The following is a 19,729-nucleotide window of genomic DNA, read 5'->3' on the forward strand; positions in this document are numbered from 1 at the left end:
AGGATGATGTGCAGTGCCATTTCTTCTCCAAACATGGTGTGTAGTATGACAGCCAAAAAGTTCAATTTTGCTCTCGTCTGACCAGAATACACTCTCGCAGTATTTCATAGGCTTGTCCAAATGAGTTGTAGCAAACTGTAAACGAGCTTCGACATGCCTTTTCTTTAGTAATGGAGTCTTGCAGGGTGAGCGTGAGCAGTGGAGTGCATTGCCTATTGTTTTCTCTGTGACGATGGCACTTGCTGCCTCCAAGTGTTTCTGGAGCTCTTTCCGAGTGGTCCTTGGCTCTTGGTCTACTCTTCCGACTATTCTTCTGACTCCCTGGTCAGAAATCTTGCAAGGATCTCCTGTGCATGGCCGGTTGATGACCGAGTGATGTTGCTTCCACTTGCGGATAACGGCCCAAATAGTGCTTACTTCAGGATTCAGAATCCATTGAACACCAATTCAATAAGGTTGTGAAGGTCTTGGGAGAGCTCTTTGCTTTTACCCATCATGAGATGTTTCTTGTGTGACACCTTGGTAACGAAAAGCCTTTTTATAGACCATCAATTTACTAACCCAGCTGATATTAATTTCCACAGATAGGAGGTATAATTACTGACGGATTTCAGCTGGTTCCTTGCCTTACCTTGCCTTAGACAACTGCTTTTTCTTAGCGTGTTCAATACTTTTCCCCCGTGTCATTCTTCTTCATTGCACATAACTTTATTTATGGACTTTAATGTTGTGAATTCTTTATATTTCCAGATTTCTTGAGTTAATACTGATGTCTGGTGAAAATTTCATGTGAATAGCCTCATTGGAAATATATTTACAGAAACAAATGTATGTACTGTACATGGTGTCCTGCAATGGAATGGCACCCCTTCCAGGGTGTATTATGAACATGCCATCCTTTTTGACACACGTTTGGTGTTCATGTGTATGAGGTAACATTTTTAATTTGAAAGGATTACATTTAAAAGTTTTTAATGTAAGAGCGCGTACAAGGAGTAGAGGCTGAATAACAGTCATAATTACGCCTGATACTATTTGCTGAGGAACATAATCAACGGCAGGTAGAGCCTGCTGGACGACTAGGAGTGGGATCCCAGGAGCAAGCGTGACAGTCTCCGAATGACGTCAGCGGCAGAACAACAACAAAGCCGCGAGCAGCTGTCGCTGAGTGCACGCGCTCGCTGGGAGGAGCGCGAGCTCAGTCAGGGAGCGCGATGGCGGAGAGAGAGAAGCAGGAGGCTACAGGAACCCGGCGGCCCTCATCAATCACCCCGCCGCCGGCATGCTGCCGAAAAACGCTGATGAACTGGAAAAGGCCGGTGAAGACTTGCGCCACCTTTGCAGCGACGAACGTCGTTTTCTGGTGAGAGCCGTGACGCAGCTGTTTTTTTTTTTTGTTTGTTTTTTTTAATATAAAATACAAATAAAATTCTCCCACGTGAGACTTAAATGTCTATATGTCTGGCTTTTGCGCAAAAAAATAAATAAATTACAAAGTATGTGTGAAATACTGATTTCACGTGCATGCTTACTAATACTTCATATTTATGTGTGTGTCTAGTCTTATAGATCTATGCGTTAACCCTACATTTAGGCCTGTCTGTGGCTGCAGTCTTCCCAAGTCATGCTACAGGGCTTGAACAGAACCTGCTAAGTTTAGATAATGCATTCATGTCATATTTAGATGTCATGCATTTCCATTGAAAAGCGATTTTTTTTTACTCTAGGAAGCAGAGCTGTCATGAATGATTGATCACGTGACTTGTAGAATAATTCCCCCCCCATTGCATCTTCTTTATGGTGTTTGTACTTAAAATAAGTGTAGATCAGAGGAAGCTTTCTATAATTCATATATATATATATATATATATATATATATATATATATATATATATATATATATATATATATAAAATTAATATTTCATATTCAAAAGGAGCTTCAATTGAATATGTTTAATGAAACAAACCTGGTGAGTGGTTCCCCATTTGGATTTATACAAATACCTTGCACAGGCCATTTCTCCATGTAAGTAAGCTGTGGCCTGGATTTAAAAACGCTGGAGATTATTCACTTCGGCCAAGTCCTGAGTAGAACAGGGCAAACGAGCACAAAGTATATCCAACATTTCATACCTTAAAGGGGTTTAGACCTTTCAGCTAGAATGTGCATTATTTTAAAAGCAGTGACATGCATTAAATGCGTTAAATTTTGGTTTCACTTGGAGCGTTGTCTCCACCTAAGGAGTAAACTAGGGAAAAAAAAAACGGTGTTTGTTTTTCCCCTATATTCAGGTTTGTGTCCTTTAGTCCATTCCGAGTGGTTTGTCTTCTCTGCTTGTGTCTGCTTCTATTGCTGCTGGTACAGTTGCTGAGGGACATGGCACTTTCCAAGTCAAGAGGTGTGGATCACCATTTAATACAGTCACTGTATGTCACTGATAGAGAATACTTTAATGTCTAACGTGTAATAATTAGCCTACATATATAAATATGCATCAGTGCCGCCATATAAGATAAGGGCAGCATTATTGCCTGACCAACACGCTATAAGTAAGACGCCTCAGAGCAATTAGTGCATTTAGTACTATTATATGATTACAATATGACTAAGGTATGATCCATCCATGATGCATCCAGTTAAAAGTGCTAACCTCATCTTTGGATGGAAAGGCTAACCTGAATAACCATTAGTTTATTATGGATTGAATGCAAGCACTGTGCGATGATGACAAAATATTCAGTGCTTCTGTATTCATTATATTTATTTAAGAAATTTCATTTGTGTACATACTGATGACATGGTATTGACAGACTGTACCTAACTTTTTTCTTTTTTATCCATTCCCTATTAGGATCCAGTTTATGGCGAAGTATGACAGGCAGGTATGTTTAAAGTTTCATGCAGTACTGTAAAATTAGCGATGTTTTCGTTTCCACTGCATTACCTTTCCGGTTTTTCTGGTCTATGTTTGACATATGCAACTAAATGACTAACCAGTAGATGGCACTTCATCACCTCATAATGCATTGTTGGTAATATGCAGCAAGCCATAAGGTCAGTCATGTGAACTAATGACATTATACATATAAGTGTGATGGTGCTGTTATGGCTGCTGGGTTTATTTCCAGTAAGATCCTTGGAAAACACCTGATAACCGCACAACCGAACATCACAGTTTTCTGTATATCATGATATCTGCATGAATACCTTTCAAAGAAATGATGCACTGATGCTCTGATGCTTCAGTTTTATTAATTCTATATAATCACATGTAAAAATGGTATAAAGCAAAGATGGTTCTTTCTTTAATATAACATCAAATAAAGAAGACAAAATTCACAGTCTATGCTGCAGTGCCACTATTTGTATCTGTTTAGTGCTACAAATATACATACCTGAATCTTGATTTTAAATCCCAGATTGGGGTGACATAAATGAAAATCCTAAAAGAAAGGTCTTTCTTTATTCATTAATTTCCTCAACATTTGCTACATCATTTAAGTTCATAATTGGTGTAAACCAGGGATGTGTGCAGGACTGTTTTTTTTTTTTTTTTACCCTACTTTTGCAGTTATTTGTTTGTTTGTTAGGTCTAAAAGGACACACAACTTAATTAGGATATTTGATTAAAAGGAGGCTTGATGAATTTATCCAATGCTGATAATGGTCAGCCTTCAGTTCCTCATTATGTATGATCCTGTTGCCTGGGCCTTCACTCTGACCACTCTTGCCCTGTAATTGTTTATGAATTCACAATAAAAACAAGCCCAATAGTACCATTGTACAACAGTCAGAGGGATGCCAGTGCACTAATCCTCAGCACAGTGTTTATTTGGGACAGGCCTTGTTAAAGCTGAGCCTTCACTACAGCTGCTGTGTTGCTTCACCCTTCCTGCTGTATTTGCAGGTCACTGTTGATCTCAGTCAGGCCCTAAATGTTGTCATCACTCCAAATAGTTGTCTTCTTCCCTCCCAAAACCCAGTACCCCTAATTGCATCCTACACGCGTGATTGCTCACAAGTTCAAAACAAGAATTTGTTTTTGATAGGTTACCATGGTATTTTTAAAGCATCCACATATTATTATGTCTGTGATTTCTCATGACACACACGTATAACTGTATACATATAATAACATACATGTTTTCTTTTGGCCAACATCATCCATCTTAAATGTTAATTTGAAAGTAAGAGGGAAAAAAAAGTTAAAATGACTGGTCCTTATAGAAAAGTGAAAGTACAATCTCCTTCAATTCTACATTTTTATTTATCAGGTCCTAAATAACAATTGTGTGGTTCGCACCAACTTTTATAAACAAATCTATAACCTCCGGCCTACAAAAAACACAGCAGATTTCAATATGTATTAATTTCCCCCCGAAAAGTAAACCGACATTTATAAACCAGGTGGGAAAACATAAGTACATTTCCTATTTCCACAATCTTTAAGAGAATAATTATCAGCCAGGTGTTACAAATGAAACGCTCAAGATTCTTCAGGAAGTGTGACTACCTGTGACTATAAAAGCTGAACGTTTGGCAGTTTGGTGTTGAGGAACACTCGGGTGTGTGTATACATCATGCCAGTACGAAAGGATATCAGCCAGGACCTCAGAGAAGCAATTGTTGCTGTTCATCAATCTGGGAAGGGTTATAAGGCCATCTCCAAATAATTTGAAATTTGCCATTCTACAGCGAGAAGGATTGTTCACAAATGGACAATCGTCAAGACAGTTGCCAGTCCTCACAGGAGTGGGCATCCCAGAAAAAGACAGAACAAGTATGGCTTTAATGGAAGGATGGCTAGGAAAAGACCCTTCTTTCCAAAAAGAATATGGCTGCATGAGTTACGTTTGCAAAACTGCATCTGAACAAACCATAAAAGTTCTGGAACAATATCCTTAGGACTGATGAGACCAGGTTGAAGATGTTTGGTCAAAAAAAAAATTCTATATTGCAGAAACACTGATACAGGTGTTGATACAGATGTGGGGGCACTGTGGCTTCGTGATTAGCATGTTCACATTGCACCTCCTGGGTTGGGGGTGTGAATCCTGCTTCTGTCCTGTGTGCACGGAGTTTGCATGTTCTCTCCGTGCTTTGGGGTTTCCTCCGGGGACTCCTCCCCCAGTCCAGAGACATGCTTTGTAGGTTGACTGGCATATCCAGATTATATGTAGCGTGGAACCGTGTGTGAGATTGTGCCCTGTGATGGGTTGGGACCCCGTCCAGGGTGTTCCCCGCCTTGTGCACAGAGTTCCCTGCGATAGGCTCCAGGTTCCTCTGCAACGCTGTGAAGGACAAGTGGTCTGGAAAATGGGTGGTTGGATGGACGGACTGATGATACAGGTGTGTAGGTGGATTCAGGAGTCCTGGAGATGCTCAGGGTCCTGGAGGTCTGGCTGGAATAAAAGCAGAATAGACAGCAGCCAAATAAAAAAAAAACATAGACAAAAGATGATTGAGACAACTACATAATACTTGCACCAACCTAATCTGCATACTTCTTTGAAGAAGGTACCACATTGGATAAAAGATCATCAAAAAAAGTGACAAAAGCGAGACAGAGATTGAAAAGTGAGATGATTATGAATAGGCTTAGTCCACACTAAGTAAAAAAGCTGAAAAGGGTTAAGCTATTTTACAATTATGACATTTTCTTATTAGAAGACAGATGATCACTATTATATTACTATTATAATAATATCTAATGTAGCTTATTACACGGTCTTAAGCCAGTATAGTTAGCTAGCTATAAAAAGCTTACGAAAATTCGTCCATTTCATAACCTTATTCAGCAGATATTGTAACTTATAACAGTATAAGGCCATTTAGGTAGTAAGTATCTCAAATTATTTGACTTACATTGAATGTGATCCGGCTGGCTTTTTAACTGCTATAACGAGCATCCCCCTCTGTTGGCCAACATCACAACACAATAACATTTGACACAATAACCGGAAACCTCTGCTGCAAGGGTTTTGAATACACAGCAAAAATTAGGGACATTTCTGGGGACAGCTCAAACCGTGGACATCCGGTAACCCAATTATAAATTTAAACAAAGGTGATTTGAGTCTTTAGCACAAGATTGCATTTTTTTTTATTTACACTCACGCAAGGTTTTGTAAGGGTTAGTGTAATTAAATATTATATCTATCTACCTCATAAAGATTCATATTAAGTATTTCTTATTTTAACTAAGTTTTACAGTTGCACTGGTATAAAATAAAAACAAAATGGTCTGGTTCAATGGAACATCCTCATGTCTAATGAACTTTTCATTTTGGTACAGTGATGGAAATCACTGGAAAACTCACCATTTTCAAAGTTATTATATTTATATATTTATATTTTATGTGACTGGAAAGTTTAGGTATTGAAAGCTCTATGTATAAAAAAAAAACAATCATAGACAAATATTTTTGTAAACAATGTTCATGAGGTACATTTGCACGGGGGGGATCTGTGGAATGTGCAATTTTATAATTAAAGCTACAAAACATTTGAGAATCACTGTATGAGAATATAAGAAGTCTGACACCCTGTTATCAGAAACATTCATTCAGTACTAATAGTGTTTTTTTTGTTCTAGAAACAGTAGTGTTGTGAAATTTGAGACCTGTATTTACCCTGCTGTCTCTCAGCATGTGGCATGTGTGATGGTTCGGATGACGCTGCCATTTCTTTGCTTTAAGGACTGCTTGCACTACGCTACTAACCTTACTGCAGCTGCCCACCAATTCCACCAATCAGAAACAAGAATACTATTTAGTAAGGGGTGTGCCAGTATAACATAGGTCTTGATTTGTGGTAGGCTGAACGAGCAGTGTGTAATAGCTAAAAACTGCTTGCTCATGATCACTGGAGTCATCAGATTGATATGGGTAGCTTATATCACGTTGGTTAAAATAATGAAGGTGGTTCTTTTGCTTTATGATCCGGTCATCTATTCCATGGCATGACTCATTGTAGATTTTTTTGGAGATGGAACATATAAAATGGATATTTATTCTCCTGTGCTATTGTAGTAACTATGTATCCCTTTAAAATGCAAACTAAAATAACTCATGTAATTTATAGGAATGGTGTAATACTCTAAATATAATATGTGACACACATAAGCAACACAACACATAAAGTGGCATGTGATACATTTTTCTCATACATCTTATATGGGGTCCATGTTAGGTGTGTGTACGTTGCATGATAACCAGCACGTCTTCCTCTGGCTCATGGTTACGGAATGTTGTGTGGCTGTGGTATTTTTAGATCAGCCTGGAAGACATAGTGGAGCTGGGGTCTTGCACCACATAAACAGTGGCAGCTGTGGCTTGCAGTGGCATGTAAAGTATCCTAGCGGGTCATAGAGCCCTGAACATTGAACTTAGTTTGTGTTCGTACTCAAAGATTGGAGCTCAGAACATTTTCTACGCAACTTGATGGTCAAAGTCTGAGAGATGGTGGAGGAAAATCTTGGATCAGGGTTAAGGTAAAAAAAAAAAAAAAAAGCTGTCATTGGTTTATGGGGAAAAGGGTGTACAAATATAATTAAGGAGGAACGAGAAAGGTAAATATGAGGGGTGAAGTTGGTCAAGTCAAATGTATGTGGAAGATCAAGAACTTATTAGTTTTTTTTTTTTTTTTTTAATAACAGCATGGCTCTGACAGTAGTGCACACAGGTTTGTGCCACAGGATGTGCCACTTAATCTAAGTAATCTAACAATGTATACTTAATTGTTTCTATAGTAACTTACTCACAAGTCTTAACTGTTTTAATTCTATTTCAAATGACAACACGTTTTTTTATTAGCCCTTTGTACTTTGTACTTTATTACATTCTTCACATCTTATAGAAAGCTTCAACATATCAACAAGAGACCATGCTTTCTCCATGACATACCTGTCATGGAATGACTGGCAGTCGAGATTAGTTTAGTTTAGAGTTTAGTTACCACGAATTTTTCAAGTCCCATGAAGCCAGGAGGCTTCACTGCCATTCTTCACATTGGTCAGCTGTTGCTTTCAGGCTATTTTTGCCTCTTGTCACTAGGCTTGTTAGATTCTCAGACGTGTTGCTTTCAATGTTGATGTAAAGATTAGTATAGGAGACAAAACAAACTGCTGCTTGTATTTTAGTCTCGTGGGTCAACGGTTGTCAGATTTAAGCAGGCTAAATTGAAAGTTCTAATGGAGATGGTTTAACGTGGAACGGTTGAAGTGGTTTGTGTGATGTGTATATATATTTTGCAGTGTGTTGATTATAAATCAGCACGTGGCAGAAGAGGACAGCCGGCTTTCTCCAACTGCCATTTCCTTGTACTGAAACATGACGCCCGCTAACGCTTTTACAAGCCGCTTTGGATCATGTGGGAATCACACCTCAATGAACCTTGGCCACCCACCCAGCCTGCCTTGTGTTGGGCAAGCCATCTTCTCTGCCACCAGAGCTAATGTTGTGTTGCTTTAGCCTCCCTGTAGATGGTGAAATGCTAATATGAGCCACATTGCGTCACGGTCACACATGGCATTTCACCCCATGTGATCAATTTCCTAGAAAATTGCGTCCATTTGATGTTCCTGCATGGAACGCGATAGGTGACAGGTGGGTGACCTTTTGTGGAAGTGTCTCATAACACCACATGTGAGAGAATGCGTTTGCATGGGCTAGTGTTATCATTAGTGCTTCTGGAGGGCAGTCGTTGCGATATCTTTGTTGAGGCTGAGTCACAGCATGATAAAGGACATGATTTCCCCTAATAGATATTGTGCTCCTGCCAAGGAATCCTGTGATGAGCGAGAGGAAAGTGAAGCATTCAGTGCATACATCTCTATTTCAGCGCACAGAATGCACACATTTCCTTGTGTGTTCTTTTTTTTTGTGAAAAACTTCACCAAGGCCTCTACAATCCTCATTTTGGCACACATTGAAGGCTTCATCTCAGCATTTTTATAACCACTTATTATTATATTCCTCTGAAACCATAGCTACTAGGCATCATGAACTACACTAAAACTTATAGATAATGGTATGTAGTTAGAAGGGTAAGGAATATCTCAACTTGCCAAAGGGTTCTGGGAGCTGAAGGGGTTAAAAACATGTATAGTTTAAAATATCACACTGTCATAGCATAGCAGCAGGGATGGATTGTTAAATCCTAAGCCCTCTTTCCCACCTTACTATGTATTGCTACATTACACATCCGTTATGAGTTTTTACTGGTCTTGGTGATGTGCAAAAGGTGATCTTATTTTAAATAATTGGCTTCTTTCTTGCTTTTCACTTCACAAAATAATCCACCAGAAAGTGCATCTCCAGCTCAATGGCAGGCAGTAACAGCATGGTGAATCAGATACTAGAATTTGACAATGATACACGTACCTCCTCCAGAGTGTTCTTGACTTGGCTAGATGTTGTGAAGGGGTTTTTCTTCAACCAGTAAAGAATTTTGTGATCATCCACTTTAGTCGTCTGTGGTTTTCCGAGCCTTTCGGTGTTGCTGAGCTCGCCAGTGCATTCCTTCTTTTTAAGAATGTACCATATAGTTGATTTGGCCACTCCTAAAGTTTTTGCCATCTCTCTGATAGGTCTGTTTTGTTTGTTTCCAGCCTAATGATGGTTAATGAGTTCCCATCAACAGCTACCAAATGCAAATCGATTGGATTGGAATCAACTCCAGACCTTTTATCTGCTTAATTTGTCATGTAAATGATAATGAGGGAACCGGCCACACCTGGCTATGAAACTGCTTATCAGTCAATTGTCCAATTACTTTTGAGCCTGCGAAAATGGAAGAAATCTGTAAAAAAAAAAAAAAAAAAAAAAGGCTATAATTAAAAGTTGATGTCATATTTTTGTCAAACCTCTTGAATTAAAGCTGAAAGTCTACACTTCAATCACACCTTGATGGCTTCATTTCGAATCCATTGTGGTGGTATACAGAGGCAAAATGACGAAAATTGTGCCACTGTCCAAATACTTATGGACCTGACTGTTTATACCTACATCAGCCACTTTATTAAGTACACCATACTAATATTAGCCAGGCATGATTGCATCACATATTTGGTCAGATTCATGGTGCAAATCTCATGTTCTACCACAGCCCAAAAGGTGTTCTGTTCTGAGATCTGGTGAGTGGAGAGGCCATTGAAGTTCACTGAACTCATTGTAATGTTCATGGAACCAGATGAGAGGACTTGTGCTTTGTAGCCTTTAGAAGATTGGAAAACATCACCTGGTCTTTTTCCAATCTTAAAATGCCTAGTTTTATTGAGCCTGTTTCTAGTGTCGCCTCAGATTGTTGTTCTTGACTGACAGGAGAGAAACCTGATGTAGTCTTCTGTTGTTGTAGCAGAAGGTTAGACATGCATTCTGAGATGCTTTTCTGCTCATCACAGTTATAAAGCATGGTTATTTGAGTTACAGTACACTTCATATCAACTGGAACCAGTCTGGCCATTCTCCTGTGTGACCACTCACATCAGCAAGTGGTTTCCACCCACAGAACTGCCACACACTTATTATTATTATTATTATTTTTATTATTATTATTATTATTTTTTTTTTTTTGCACCATCTGTATAAACTCTAGAGACTGTTGTGGAGTCTAGGAGATCAATAGTTTGTTAACTACACAAACCAGCCTGTTGGCACCAACAACCATGCCATTATCAAAGTCCCTGACGTCACATTTTTCCCCATTCTGATAACGCAGATAGATAGTAGTAGTAGTAGATAGTAATAAATGTAGAGGTATCAAAATAACTTAATCTGTTGTGTAAGCGAAGTGCTCTTGAAGATGTAAGAGGTGAAATCACTTGATGGTGGAATGACATGTGATTTCTACACACACACACACACACACACACACACACACACACACCCACACACACACACACACACACACACACACACACACACACACACACACACACTCTATAATATACTCACAAGGAAAGTTTAAAGTTCATTTGTTGCCCCCAGTAGTGTCTCAAAGGTAGATAGAAAACATCATATTGTCAGGAAAGGGTTATGTCCATCTTATATGTGAAGCCCTAAATCTTTCAACCAGAGACATGCATCATAGCATGTTTTAAAGAGACATATTAATGATCAGTATTAGCAAGGAAGGAATTCCATGAATCCAGTTAATGAGGAGCTACTGTGAAGGTAGTTAAACTACAGCAACCGTGCCTTATAGAGAAAAGAAGTTGAATGAAAAAGAACAAGAAACTACTTCTTATTAAGTAGTGCGATTTTATTAAAAAAAAAAAAAAAAAAAGAAAAGGCCTCCAAATACAGATATGTATACTTGCAGCTTCTGAGAATGTTAAGTGAGTCACTAATTCAATTATACTGCTGTAAGTTGTGAATTAGCGTGACACTAATGACCTGTACTGTTTTGGGACCAGGTTTGCTTGTTGCTCTGTTTTTGGAATGAGACTATTAATTCATGCACCGTTTTTTCTGATGCAGCTGGGAGCTAGTGGACTCGGGTCAGGAGAGCAGGTCTGGAGCCGAAGCTCAGCTTACAGACTGCTGGCTGAGCATCAAGCTGTTCCTTGAGGAGACGTCTTCTTTCAAACAGCAGAATCCGGGGAAGGTGATGGCATATGGCTAATATTGACCGTTTCATATAATGATAATGATTAATGAGTCTTTATTGATCACATATACATATGCACAGTGAAATTCTTTTCTTCATATACTTGTTCCAGCATGTTAGGAAAATGGGGACAGAGCGCAGGGTCAGCCATGTTTATGCTATGCAGTAGTTATATAGTATTTGAATCGTGCATTTGTTTCTGGTTGCAGTTTTGTCTTCTGGTATGCAGCTTGTGTTTTTTCCTGGCCATACTGGGCAAGTACATTCCAGGAGTTGTTGTTTCATATATTATAGGTAAGTGCATCAGATTTACTCACTGATTATTGGAGTATACTGCAGATCAGTGGTCATCAACCCTGTTCCTGGAGATCTATCTTCCTGAAGACTTTAACTCCAACCGTAATCATGCCCAGCTGACCTGTCTAATCATTTCCTTAAGACGTTCTTGATCAACTAAAACAGGTGTGTTAGATTTTGGTTGGAGATCAAACCTGCAGGAAGGTAGATCTCAAGGAAGAGAATTGGTGACTACTGCTGTAGACGGTTGATTGAGCTATGTGATGTATTGCAAAAACCTTCTGGTAGTGATGAAGTTGAGCATCATATTTGAATAGCAATTTTACAGATAAGACATGGCTGACGTCGGAAACGTACCATGACAACACGGTTTCTCCAGGTCCTTGCAGACTGTTATGTGCATTAATGTGCTGTTCATCTATTTGCCTCAGTGCTAGGCATTTTCCTGTGGCCTATAGTGTCGTCACATGAGTTTGGGATGTGGCTGGAACCAATTCTGCAGAAAGTGAACTTTGGAGTGGGGCACTTCCTGCAAAAGATTAAAGAGAATCATGGTAATCATGTTTGTTTTATCTGATTAACCACAACATGGACAACAGATTTATCTTAATTCATAGTAACAGATGACTGCAAATGATAATTGCAATTACTTGTCTTTCTTTAACCCAGAAAAGAGATTGCTCCAAGCAGAGGCTGAGAAAGAAAGCATTGAAGCCGATCTGTCCTCGATGTTCCCTAAGGTGGGCAGACTTTTATTTACTTTCCTTTTTGGCAACCTTTTGAATATGAATTGAGAGGGGAACTAATGCGGACGCTTTGTTTTAGCTGGACTCCATGGTGTGTCGGGAGCTATCTGTATCAGACACCGAAGTCTCTGAAGTAACGTGGACCGATAACGGCACCTTTAACTTATCAGAAGGACACACACCTCAGACAGAGAACTCAGAGGGTGAGCTTGTCTGTCCTTTCAGTCTGTTATATCAATTTATATCGAGTTGCGCCTTGATTGTGTGTTCACACCTTTTCACACACACGGCACCACGCCAACATGCTGTTACAGTTAAATAAAATTCCTTGCTTACAAAGGTCTGGATAAGCAACTAACATGACTGAACGGTGTCCGTTGTTGTCTTTTCATTCTTATCCATTATTGTTTAGTTTCTTGCTGTAAATAAGATCTTTTTCGGTCCACTAAAATACTTTGCTAGGTCACTCATGTGGACTATGATCTATCAAGACAGATGGTAGAATTAATATTAGTGGCAAGTGGACAGGGTGAGCGATGTGGAAAAAGTTGAGTTTAACTACATGTAAATGGTGGTACACTTGTTTTTCCCACACTGTGAAACAACCCATGTTTTTGGTTCCAGATACTTGTTCCTAGTCGCAGAACCAGCCAGTGAAATTCGCCATGCTGCCTAATTACTGGAAGTATCCAGCACTGAACAAAATCAGTTTTTTATAAGCAGTTTCCGTTTGTTTTTGTTTTTATTTATTTACAGGGAACTGTTTGATTTGTGGAAATGCATCTATTTTTAGTGTATTTAAAAATACATTTATTTTTAGATTTATGGTCAAATAGGTGGTTTTGTCTAAAACAAAAGAATGTCCACTTGCGCTAATCCCAGACCGAAGTGTGAATGCGGGGTGAGACCTATAGGGCATGGCAGAACTGGTACTTGATGAACTCGATCTTGCACTTGTAAAGGAAATTTTCTGCTTTCCTCTTATTTAGATTTAGATCGTCGCAGCGAGGAGGAGGTGTTCTCCGGTGGCCTAACTGAATTTCCTTCCCTGGATAATGGCGTAGGGACTAACGGGGATGATGAGGACTTGAGTATCGGCCTTCCCACCGCGTCTATCTCCCAGCACAGAGAAGCTCGAGGGACTGGTGTGGGGGATGAGGCTGCAGTGACTCAAGCTTTGGGACTTCTACAGAGGACGGCCGAGAATGCCATCACAGCCGCAGTCACTGCTGCCATACAAGAGCGGCTGGAGTCAGCGATTGCTGAGAATACAGACAGCGAGGCTGAGGACTTTGAGCTGCTGGACCAGTCTGAGCTTGAACATCTGGAGGGCGAGCTGGGTCTGGAGAAAGCAAGTGGTGAGCCTCAGTCCAAAGATGCCAAAAATGCTGGCTTTTTCTCCAAACTGCTTGGGCACCAGTAATGACATAATGTTTGCAATGGGGCAGAAGCGTGAATAGAAAACAGTCCTAGAGACTGGGGAAGGTCCAGATTAATGGCGGTATTCCATCATTGTTGTTTTTTTTTTTTATTAAATGTTAATGTTTCAATTAAACCACCTTGCAGTAAATTCCAAATACATAGAGGAAGGATGCTTCCTGTACAGTGACGTACAAAGGTGGGAATGAGGGTTCGATATTTTCGGTTTCTTTGATATCTTCTTCATTTACCCAACTTAAAGTGGTTTCAGACCTGGTCCCCATTTTAAAATAAATTCTATAAAAACTTTTGTCATTTATCATTTGTTGTCATTTGTGATCTAAAACATTTGTTTGTGCTTTTTTTGTTTTTGAGAAATTATAATGGCTATATTTCAATGTAAAACTTCGCCCAAGAGTGACGTTGCGATACATTAAACCCCAGTCAACTCAAACCAAATCAGTATCTAAACAGATTAGTGTCAAATGTTTGTACTATACAAACCGTTTTTGCTTGATTTTGTTTATATATTACACATTCAATTCACAGTGACATCACTCTCAGACCTAATACTATAATATCTCAAAAACCAAAACACCAACATAAATAATTTTTCACGGCATAAACCAGTTCAACCTGAGAAATGATTTCATTTCTTTTTATATGGGGTGCCAAGTTAACAGAGGATAGATTCAGTTATTAGAGGGCGATTCTCTTTATGTAGCTGCCAAACGAACTTGTTATTAAAGTTAGTGAGTGATGTGCAGATCATCTCCTCTCAGCGCCTTCTTTCCTGATAATATACACGGCCAAAGAGACAAGGCCTCTCACAAAATCAGTAGGGGTTCCACATGAATAACTATAATGTAACCAAAAAATTTTATTCATCTGTAACTCAAGCAGATAGTTATGTTGCCTATTTTGTTTTTTTTAGGCTTTGTATTTTTTTTTTTATTTTTTTTTTTTTTATTAAGCATCGTTTTGGACCTGGATGTCTCAATACAAGACTTTGCATGAATAACCCTTTTATTTGTATTTGCACCTTATTTATAGAGCCATGCGACTAGGCATCAGAGCACGCTGACAATGAGCTGAACTCATTTGAGTTAAAAAAAAAAAAAAAAAAACTATTTGCCCACATCTATCTATCTACCTATCTATCTATCTATCTATCTATCTATCTCTCTATCTATCTCTCTATCTATCTACAGTGTGTGTATGTATGTGTGTGTGTGTATGTGTGTGTGTGTATGTATGTGTGTGTGTGTGTGTGTATATATATATATATATATATATATATATATATATTAGTAACACCTGCACATTCATGCAGTTATCTAACCAGCCAGTCATGTGGCAGCATCTGCATGATTTTTTTGTGCACTGCACTGCTGTCACATGATTAGCTGATTAGACAACTGCATGAATGTGTAGGTGTGTTCCTGCTACATCTTCTGTTCCAGTTTTATTTCGACAATTATGGACAATTTAAAAAAAAATGATTTGGTTGCATTTTGTTCCAAATAGAAATGACATTTGGGCCTATTTGTCTTCTCTTTATATCCACCGCACGGAGGGTTCTATAGGTCATTATTCTGTAAGGGTACTTTATGTCTATCTAACACCACTTTCTAAATGTACTATGTACTATGAAATAATGTAAGCAACCTAAACTCTTCTAGTAACTCAATGACTCTATGGGCTTTTCTAATGTGATTATTATGAACATTATCCAAAAAAATGATTTGTTTCAATGTCAGTGTGATTCCAAATGCATAAGAATGTACTATTTATTCCTTTCTTCTCTCCTGATAGATTACTTCACATACATATGATTGCCTTATATGCTTGTGTGAATTGTGTGTCAGAATGAAAGAACATAAACATATAGTTGTATGTAAATAATCTTAAAAATGTGATTAAAATATGAAGATTTAAAGTCAGCTGTGTCTTGCTTGTGCTCTGGGTATGTTTGCAGGATACAACCAAACTGAAAGATTATGAAAACGGAGCAGCTTAAAAAAAATAAAAATGAATGAATGAATTTGTTTTTTAATCTAATTCACTAAGGAGATGTTTTCCTAACTTGCTCTTCTGCTGTTTGGCAGACAGGGGGCAATATAAGCTTCTGGGTGCAACTGACTTACAACTGTACGCTGTATCTACTTTACTAAACTTGATTCCCCCCCCCCCCCCCCCCCCCCCCCCCCCTTATTATTCATATATCTTAGTAACTGAGATGTCATTCTGTTAAGACATAATGCATGGGCAGTGAAACATTGATGTTAAATTATTAACATGATTGGCACAGTGATGCAGCTTCACAGGTCAAGGTCTCTGGTTTCCTCTCAGCTCACAGAAACGTGCTTGTAGGTGGGTTCACTATGCCTTGGGTGTGAATGTGTGCCCTGCGATGTACTGATGTCCAATCCAGGGCACATTCGAACCGTACAGTCAATATGCATGGGATTGGCCTGTGTTCGCCATGATGCTAAGTGGATAAAGCGGTTACTGATGAATGAATTTAGACTACACCTGATTGTAGAGACAATCCATTCTTGTATGACTATATTCCTCAATCATATGTTCATGAACACTGAAACACTGACTTGTTAATTAAAGTTGATGACCTATTTGCAAAATATTGTGTACTTTAGAGTGTATACACTCTCAGAAATAACATGTTTTAATTGGAATCACCAAGGGTACATCTCTTTACATAATTTTTTTTACCTTTAGTATGTATTGTTAAAGTATTATTTAGTATGTATTATTATTATTCCTATTAAAGTGCATGTGGTATAGTTTCAGTTAACTTTTAGAGTAGTGGTTATTGAGGTCCGATTATGTATCTAGTTGGAATGGTTTCCTGGTTATCTATTATCTCATGAGCTTGAAAGCAATGTTTTTTTTTGTTTGTTTGTTTTTTTTTGTCTGTTAAACTAAATGACCAATAAAAACAATGTTTAGGTTACTCGATAGTATACAACTTTAAACAACCAATATCAATATATGTGATTAACAACTTATTTTATTATTATTATTATTATTATTATTATTATTTATTTTATTTATTTATTTATTTATTTTACAATAGAAGTTTTCCTTTCCTTAGTTTATCTTTGGCTACTGTGTAGCATATCAGTGAGTGTCAGAGCCACACAACACACTGAATCAATTATTGAGGCTTGAGGAGGCTCTTAGGAAAACCTGCTGCCATTGCTGATCCTCTAAACTCCAAACTGTTGCTTCAGACACAGTAGGAGTTGCTTTTACTGGGCCCGAAACCATCACATCTCTTTGCTAAATGAGATTTGCAATGTGGTGCGGTAACTGGCCTAAGGCCAAAACTGCAGCAACAACACACCATATGCCACACAGATTCAACACAGGCCTGCTCAGATTGCGATTCCAGATTTCTGAGTTTAGTGTGTAAAACGGCAGACAGAGACACACACGTATGATTAAACCATCAATAAGGCAGATTGTTGCATATTTAATCTTGAATATGTTGATAGAACGTAGTTATCCTATCTGTGAAATTCTACACAATTCCTCAAAGTTAATTTTTTTTTAAAGAGTTAATGGGTCCTCATTGAATGCTTATCTGAAAATCTCACTGCAAAAATTGGCATTTGAGCAAGTGAAACTACACCAATCGGCCATAACGTTAAAACCACCTGCCTAATATTGTGTAGATCCCCATTGTACCACCAAAACAACTCTGACCCATCAAGGCATGGACTCCACAAGACGAAGGTGTGCTGTGGTATCTGGCACCAAGACGTTAGCAGCAGATCATTTAAGTCCTGTAAATTGTGACGTGGGGCTTCCATGGATTGGACTTGTTTGTCCCACAGAAGCTCGATTGGATTGAGTTCTGGGGAATTTAGAGGTCAAGTATACACCTTGAACTCTTTGTCATGTTCCTCAAACCATTCCTGAACAATTGTTGCAGTGTGGCAGTGCACATTATTCTGCTAAAAGAGGCCACTGCTATTAGGGAAAACCGTTGCCATGATGGAGTGTACTTGGACTGCAACAATGTTTAGGTAGGTGGTACGTATCAAAGTAACATCCACATGAATGCCAAGACCCAAGGTTTCCCAGTAGAACACTACCCAGAGCATCACACTTCCTCCACCAGCTTGCCTTCTTCCCAAAGTGCATCCTGGTGCCATCTCTTCCCCGGGTAAGCGATGCACACGCACCCTGCCGTCCACATGATGTAAAAGAAAATGTGATTCATCAGACCAGGCCACCTTCTTCCATTGGTCCACAGTCCAGTTCTGATGCTCACGTGCCCACTGTAGGCACTTTTGGCAGTGAGCAAATGTCAGCATGGGCACTCTGACTAGTCTGTGGTTACGTAGCCCCATACGCAGCAAGCTTCAATGCACTGTGTGTTCTACAGTCATGCCACGGTCAAGTTATATGGGGAGAGAGAGAAAGAAAGAGAAAGAAAGATAGATAGATAGATTATTAGGTATGATCTTGTCCTATCAGGGTCTAAAGGGGTGCATAGTTGGTTATAAGTCTAGAACTGGACCCCACATCTTATGGACTAAAACCTGTGCTTGTCTCAGTGAATAGAGCCCATGCACTGGCTTGCTGGCCATGCAAGCAATTCGTAACAGAATGCCTACTTCACAGGCCTGGGGGTAGTGTGGTGCCACAGGGGAACCTAGAATTGAATGTGTTCCATCAAGCCCCAGAGCTTGTCTTGTCAGTTCTCATAAGTTGCCACTTGCTGGGCCACCCAGAGAACACTGTCTTTATTAGCTATTGTTTGTCAACCATCAGGGCGACATGAGATTATGCGACTCTTTCTGCCTTTCACAAAATCCCCCTAGGTGGGTTCACCCATGACCTGCCTCTCTGAGAACAACTCATCTGCTGGCAGCCCACTGGGACAGGATGCCCAGGCAAAAAAAAAAAAAAAAAAAACCTGGCTTCATCACTTGTGTTACTATTTTCCTCCTCTATGTCTGATTTCCTCTTCCCGCTCTGTAGAAGATACAACAACTATTGCACAGACTTCTAGACCTGGGTTCATACTGCTGCTTTCATCAGTTGCTGAAACACCCTCCCTGTGTAAATTGACCATGCTGGGTGGATGGCGAATCTGGTTACCTCATTGGACACATGATTACTAAAAAACTCACAAATACTCAAGAAAGATATCAAATCCTTAAAATAATCCTTTTTACCATATCTTGAAAATTGATATCTCTATCCAAATTTGACCACTGAAACATATGTTTTGATTTTTATTCTTCTATTTTTTTTACACATCCTATTTTCATACTTTATTTCTCTTTTATTATGCTAGTATTATTTTGCTAGTAGTAGAAGTAGTAGTAGTAGTGGTAGTAGTAGTAGTAGTAGTAGTAGTAGTAGTAGTAATAGTAGTGGTAGTAGTAGTAGTAGTGGTAGTATTGGTGGTAGTAATAGTGGTAGTGGTAGTAGTAGTAGTAGTGGTAGTGGTATTAGTAGTAGTACTGGTAGTAGTAGTGGTGGTAGTAGTAGTAGTAGTAGTAGTGGTAGTGGTAGTAGTAGTAGTAGTACTGGTAGTAGTAGTAGTAGTGGAGGTAGGGGTAGTAGTAGTGGTAGTAGTAGTGGTAGTAGTAGTAGTAGTGGTAGTAGTAGTGGTA

At 39.0% G+C, this 19,729-nt stretch overlaps 1 protein-coding gene across 3 annotated transcripts; it reads left to right on the top strand.

The window, feature by feature from the left end:
- The first annotated feature begins 1,167 nt into the window (after nucleotides 1-1,167).
- Nucleotides 1,168-14,385, top strand: retreg1 (reticulophagy regulator 1). 3 transcript variants are annotated; one of them, XM_017471000.3, is made up of 9 exons: nucleotides 1,168-1,363; nucleotides 2,295-2,401; nucleotides 2,855-2,885; nucleotides 11,484-11,610; nucleotides 11,823-11,907; nucleotides 12,342-12,464; nucleotides 12,580-12,650; nucleotides 12,736-12,859; nucleotides 13,646-14,385. In XM_017471000.3, the coding sequence occupies exons 1-9, from the start codon at nucleotides 1,215-1,217 to the stop codon at nucleotides 14,077-14,079; spliced, it is 1,251 nt and encodes a 416-aa protein (XP_017326489.1). In that variant the 5' UTR covers nucleotides 1,168-1,214; the 3' UTR covers nucleotides 14,080-14,385. The 3 variants fall into 3 exon arrangements, with proteins under 3 accessions (XP_017326489.1, XP_017326492.1, XP_017326491.1); XM_017471003.3 differs by lacking the exon at nucleotides 2,295-2,401 and having other exon boundaries at nucleotides 1,249-1,363; XM_017471002.3 differs by lacking the exons at nucleotides 1,168-1,363; nucleotides 2,295-2,401; nucleotides 2,855-2,885 and adding an exon at nucleotides 7,295-7,495.
- Nucleotides 14,386-19,729: the final 5,344 nt, after the last annotated feature.

Source organism: Ictalurus punctatus, chromosome 7, assembly GCF_001660625.3.
Source record: "Ictalurus punctatus breed USDA103 chromosome 7, Coco_2.0, whole genome shotgun sequence".
Lineage (NCBI taxonomy): Eukaryota > Metazoa > Chordata > Actinopteri > Siluriformes > Ictaluridae > Ictalurus > Ictalurus punctatus.